At 41.9% G+C, this 6,500-nt stretch overlaps 1 protein-coding gene across 1 annotated transcript in view; it reads right to left on the bottom strand.

The window, feature by feature from the left end:
* Positions 1-6: 6 nt before the first annotated feature.
* Positions 7-6,500, bottom strand: part of LOC144231556 (zinc finger X-chromosomal protein-like) — a 42,261-nt gene continuing 35,767 nt past the window's right edge. The window contains exons 4-7 of the mRNA XM_077764051.1: positions 3,437-3,586; positions 3,079-3,222; positions 2,552-2,701; positions 7-2,017 (exon numbers count right to left, since the gene is read on the bottom strand). Of these exons, the coding sequence (XP_077620177.1) occupies positions 1,167-2,017; positions 2,552-2,701; positions 3,079-3,222; positions 3,437-3,586 (1,295 nt within the window). The 3' untranslated portion in view covers positions 7-1,166. The remainder of the gene's footprint in view (positions 2,018-2,551; positions 2,702-3,078; positions 3,223-3,436; positions 3,587-6,500) is intronic.

Genomic DNA, 6,500 nt, shown 5'->3' with positions numbered 1-6,500 from the left:
TAACGTCTTTTTTTCAATTACCAAAGATATTTAAAAGAAAATACCTTTACTCTTTAAAAATACTAGTGTCCTTATTTTCCTTCTAATTCTTCACCTGAGTAGTCTCTCTGAAGAGCATGAATTACAAAATGCTCTCTCATGCATCCCTGCATCTTTCATGTTATTGTAAATTTAATACTTTTCATTATAGATCTTAAACAACTACTACTGGGGTTGTGTGTATAAATATGTAAAATAAGCAATACACACAGATACATGTTCTCTATATATGTGCATATATATAGTTCAGGGTACATTTACATATATAAAGTTCCAAAAGGTCCTACGAGCCACGAATTACCTCTAGGAGATTCCAAAATGCAGTCCTCGATAATCTCATTCGTTAACACACAACCATTCCGAGACAACGCAGCACAGACGGGATAATCAAAATACAACATGATCAAGCAAAACCTGTCAAGAAAGTTTTCTAGAAGTCTGCTATGCTGACAAAAGATGTAAATACACCAAAGAAAGCCCCCCTGCAAAAGTACAGCTTGTCTGCTCAACAAAATGAAAAGTAAAGACGAACCCAGCCAGGGTTCTTTCCTTAGCGACGCTTGGGTGGCAAAAGCTCAAGCGGAAACTTTCGTTGTCGTGTGGTTTGAGAAGAGTAAGCAACACAAGTCAACGACTTCCATGTTAGGATAATTAGACCTGACTGGAAATCTCCTATTTATGTTAGTAGATGTCTCTGACAATTTTATTGTGAGAAATTCATGGGGAAGAAAAAAATGAGTCCATACGAATACTTTCAGAGTTACCGATCTAAAGTTACCTTAACTTTAAGTTAAATGGTCTTAGAAGAGTACCATCAAGGTAAGCAAGGTAAATATTTAAATAAATATAAAACTTGTAAGATAGAAAAATTCAGTATAGAATCAAGGATTACTTTATTAAAAGCAACTTATTTGTTGCTGCTTTCCCCCATTTATTAAACAAACTGAATAGAATTCAGAACACACTATTCAACAAAATGTAAAAAAAAACCTCAACTAGAAGCAATAATTCTATTTGTACACAGCATAAATCAATATACAGTATTGTATGTGAATGAGACTGACTGGCTTTAAAATGAGATTTCTGCTTCAAGGCCAACATCTCCACAAATGTCTGTAGCAGGACTATCAGGGCAGGCCAACTTCCTTATGATGTCGCATTATGTGCTGGTTCTTTTCCGAAGGTCGTCGGAAGCCCTTCTTGCAGTACTCACAACGGTGAGGATAGTCTTTCGTATGAATGGAGATAACGTGCCGTTTAAAGCCTGAGGCGTCTGTAGTGCTATACTCACAGTACTCACACTGGTACACTTTCCTGCCACTGTGTGTCTTCATATGCTTTTTAAGCTCATTCTGTTGCCTAAATCCCTTTCTACATCTCTTACACCGAAAGGGAAGATCTTTCGTGTGAACGGAGAGAATATGGCGACTTAGAACAAACGGATCTGCAATCTTAAAGTCACAATGTCTACACTGGTGCATTTTTTTACCCTTGTGGGCAGCCACGTGTTTCTTGAGTTCAGAAGGCCTGTGAAAGCCTTTATCACACATGTCACACTTATGGGGGTAGTCCTTCGTGTGGACTGAAATTATGTGTCGTTTCAAGTCGCTCGAGTTTGAACTCTTGTGGTCGCAGTGCAAACACTGGTGTGTTTTGCTCTCCTGGTGGATAAGAGCATGTTGCTGCACCTCTTTGGTATCTGAGAAAGTCAGAAGACAGATGTCACACTTGAATGGCATCTCTTTACTATGCTTAGTTTTTACGTGTGTTTTCAAGTTCGAAGAGTCTGCAGACCTATACTCGCAGTACTGGCACTGGTACGGCTTCTCCCCAGTATGGATTCGCATGTGCTTTTTGAGCTCTGATNTCCTTTTCTTTGGTTTTTGTTTAGCCAGTCTGCCGAGCCCAGCAGACTCATCTATGTGCAAGAGGGCACTTGCAGTGCCATTCCGGGTTTCAATTCCATCAGAATTATTACCTAACAATGCGCATTAAAAAACAAAATTATACAGTATTATAAATGATAAAAAATTAGGGATTCTTTATTAACTATAACAACAAAAAGTAAGCCATGATACTCATGAATGACAGAAAGTCCCCATTCTAGGTAATGGGTTTTATGACCACGTTCATTATAGTGAGACGGCAGGAAAGGCCTAGCTTCCAGATCTAAAAAACACAGGTCAGCATTGTGCCCCATGGACTCCCTTGTCATCTCCCCAAATTGCAAAGTCAGGGGCCAGATACAATCAAGAGGAAAAGTTCCAGCTTGAAAGCCTGTGCACTTCTTGCAGTACTCCCTTCTATGTGACAAACACACGAAGGAAACTCCTGTTAGAAATAAAGACAAAAAGTAGACTTTATAATCTTCCTCTACTCGTGTTCAAATCAAATAACCCTTACAGGGCACTGGTACTTCGTATTTCGGAACCCTACGACCACAGGCACCGCTTCCAGGCACGGAGTCACGTTCACGAGCCCACGGCGTCCAAGGAGCTGCCGGGCGACTTACCGTAAGCTGCCGCCCACGCTATTGGCATGAAGGTCTTGATTTCGTTGTCGTCCATCTGCTGCTCATGCACGGCGGCGGCCGCAGCGGCAGCAGCGTCCTCCTCTCCCACGATCACTTCCATATAAACTTCATCAGCGATTTCAGCAACATCTGAATAGAAAATGATAACACAGTTTTGTGACCGTGTTTACAGACACGGCAGGAGAGACGTCTGTACTCAGATTCGGTAAACAGGCAAGCAGAAAGAAGGCTCAAACGTTACACACCTAGAACACAGCTTCCACACAGGCACGAGCAGTCAACAGATACTTGCTGAATGGATCCTCCATTTCTTGGCTTTGACCCTAACTCGTTTTTAATGCAACACTTGAAGCGTACATAGAGGGTCACTGATAACCGCCCTTGGAATACAGCAGAATAATCGCTACAATAATGCTACTTGTTTCCTTCAAATACTGACCAGATTTAATAAAAGAGGGCACTACAGAAACATAAAATCTTCTCCCACAAAAAGGCCACCTACTTACTTAAATCTTCGTCTTCTTGCTGAGAGTCGTTGACAGTCATGTACACCATCTTTTCCCTTGGCACACGAATACTGCTATTCTGATCAAGTAATTCAACTCCGTGATCATTCTCAGGCTCACTCTCCACAATGTCTACGGTGCCACCTATCAGGGAAGACGACAGCTCCAAGAATTTATCTGAAAACTTCATTTCCATCCAGCTACTACATTTTATATACTTTTCTCCCGTTACACGGAAATCCTTGTTTAAACGTTATCTTCAGAAAAGGTTTCAAATGTTCTCAATCTAAACCACCCAAAAGTCACTGGGTTGAAGCAGCTAATCAGGATGTAGAATATGCTGAAGCTTTCCGCTTACCTAAGTCATCCTCTCCAGGGTCGGCTTTAAAAATGTACACTTTGATGACTTCAGGGCAAGTGCCATCCACTTTACAAGGATCGATTTCCGACTCCGCGTCCATGGTCATTCCAGAGGAACCATCGTGTTCTATTTTGCCAGCATCATCCACTAAAAAGGCAGAGAATACATTACAAATAACAATAGCAGATACTTAAATAAAACATTACCAGTTTTAAAAGTCTTTTTTACACATATAATCTCTAACATGAGTCATACCAAATTGGATAATTTTCCCTGGACAAGTAGATACACGGGGACGGTGGGAAATGTGGCTGTCCGCTAAGCCAAAGCTGGGGTCAAGGAGGGCCTGGTGCAACCTGGCAGAGGGGCTCAGAGACTCAACAATGGTAGGCCAGAGGTTTCTCTATCGGGTCAGGTGTCAGTATCTCTTTGGGAACATAAAAACACACGCCCCAGCCCAGTGGCACTAGAGAATCAGAATCTGCAGGGGTGAAGCCAGCTATGTGGACAGATTCAGCGATTCTAATCGGAGACTTTGAAACAGAGCAGTGACAAGGGCACATCACTGTTTTTGCTACACCACACTGGCCTTTAGAAAAGTGAATGCAAAGTGATCAAGACAAAGCAAGGATAGCACTTGTGAGTCTACAGCAGTAACACAGGCAACAGATGATGCGGCTTCAAATCAGGACAGAAGTAGATGGGGAAGGGGGCTGGGCAAGAGCCCCGTCTCAGGACTGAAATGGCAGGAAGGACTTAAGACTGATAACTGAACATGAGAGAGGAATCAAGAAGGACTATGGGGTTTCTGATTTAGGTGACTGAGTGACTGGAGGAGGGAACCTCAAGAAGGATCTCTTCCTGAATGGTTAATTAATTTAAGGTCTGAGAAGTAACATCCCTGAAAGCGCTCGGAGCTGGTGTCTGTCTCCATCCTTTTATATTCACAGCACCCTTTGCTTGTTTCTCACAGAGTATACAATTCACTGTACTGTCACTATCAGGGATTTTCCCCCATCTCTCTCACTGACAGAGCAGAACCTGTTATTTCATTATTCAGTCTTTTAAGACCGAGTCTGGTGATGGTAGAGGCTCAGAATATTGATGAACCAATGATTCAATGAACGAGATGTGTGAAGTCAGTTGCTGAGTATTTGAAAATAGTCTGAAAGCTGAAGGCTGACAAAGGTTTAGAGCCACCAGGTCCATGCTAACTGGCCCTGAGATCACACAGTGAGGACCTGCAGCGTGAGCAGAGTGGGCCAAGGATATCCTGAGGAACGTCAACAGTTTAAGGGAGGGACAAGAAGAGTTCACAAAGGAATCCGAGAAGGGGAAGCCGGAGAGACTGGTGGAAGATCATGAAGGAAGCTAGGGAGTTATAAATTCCAAGAAGCCCAGTAAGGCCCACGGCAATAACACAGCGCACACACTACTCAAGGAGGAATGTCTGTACTGACCATAGTAACCCGGAAGTCACTCCTGCTCCTGGTGAAAAGCAGTGTAGTGAAGGCTGTATGGGGTCAGATTAAAATGGGGTGAAGATTCAATGCAAGGTGTGCATTTCTTCAAGTCTCATTTTAAAATGGAGAACAAAGGGGCACTAACTAGAATGGGTTGCAGGGTCAAGGACTTTTCTGTTCAACTGATACAAAACACTCCAGCATATTCAGTCTGTGGGAGCAAGTTCAACAGAAGGGAAGAAGCTGAAGCCAGAGGACATGATAAAACTTCTGGATCAAGATCTTAGAGGAAAAGGGGAAGATGAAACTGGAGGGGAAGATGAAACTAGAGCAAAGGTGAAGAAATTTTCCTTAGATTGGAGGAGCAGTATGTTATCCTTTTGAGACTTGAGGTGGTACACACGGATCCGAAGAGAGCTACGTTAAGGGTTGTAATGACGGAAGCTGGAGGAGTTCAAGGCTCATGGCTTCAACTGTGGATATGAAACTGCAGGCAAGGCCTTTGGTTACCAGTGAGAAGATGGCAGGCTGGGTGAAGAGCTTAAGAAGTTTGAGAAAATGAGCTGGTCTGGGACAAGTTTCATGATATAAAGGTTCAAAGAGACCAGCTGGTTAAATTCTTTGAGGTTTAAAAAAACAAAGAGGGGCGCCTGGGTGGCTCAGTTGGTTAAAGGTCCAACTTTTGATTTCGGCTCAGGTCATGATCTCATAGTCCTGAGACGGAGCCTTGAGAAGGACTCCGCACTAGGCATGGGGCCTGCTTAGGATTCTCTCTCTACCCCCCACTCTCTAAACCAAAACCAAAACCAAAACCAAAACCAAAACAGAAAAAAAACAGGTTCCCTGAACTCTGCACATAACTACCTCAATTCAAGTGTCTTGACTATGCTTCATAGACATGGTTTGTGGAGAGAAAGACTTGGCATTAAGTCCTTATTTCTGGCCTGATGTGTACTTACCCTTTTTCAAAGCTAAATATTTTTTATGACATACCCAGCTGACTGAGCCAAGGCTATTTTCTTAAAGGTAGCTTTGGGATTTCAAACTGAGGGAGCATTAGAAGGATGAACATCTCACCAAACTAGTAGGAACGTCCTGAGTTAAATCTGTTACATCTTTGGAGAAATCATCTCTGAACAGTTTGATGTTGTTAATGAAGCTTGCCCTTTTTGGGCAAGGTGTGTCAAAACGGATTTTAACAGGTACTGGAAAATCAAATGTCCTTGTGTTTACAAAAAACAAGGTCAGGCTAGCTGTTTCTGTACAGGCTAGTTTGTTGGTATTCATAAGATAAAACCTTTGATGACTAAGAAATCTAATCATTTTGGACCTTGGAAAATGTCATGTATCTAATTTACCTATAATCTGGAGTAAAAGACCTTTCTGTTTGCTTTCATAAATGTGTGGGAAAACACATTTGGAATATACAGGCTCACCTGAGCCAAGCAAAGCTATTCTGTTATTAAACAAAAGTAGAATTCACCTTCATATTTTCACCTTGGGAATTTGTTCCACTAACTCAACTTATGAAATTATTCTGAATATGAAATATTATAGAAGTGATTTGTTAAAAAAAAAAAAAAGCCCATTTCTATGGT

The sequence above is a fragment of the Crocuta crocuta genome, unplaced genomic scaffold (genome assembly GCF_008692635.1).
Source record: "Crocuta crocuta isolate KB4526 unplaced genomic scaffold, BGI_CrCroc_1.0 scaffold2257, whole genome shotgun sequence".
Taxonomy (NCBI): domain Eukaryota; kingdom Metazoa; phylum Chordata; class Mammalia; order Carnivora; family Hyaenidae; genus Crocuta; species Crocuta crocuta.
Note: the sequence above shows the minus strand (reverse complement) of the source record. Positions and strands in the feature narration are given on the sequence as shown.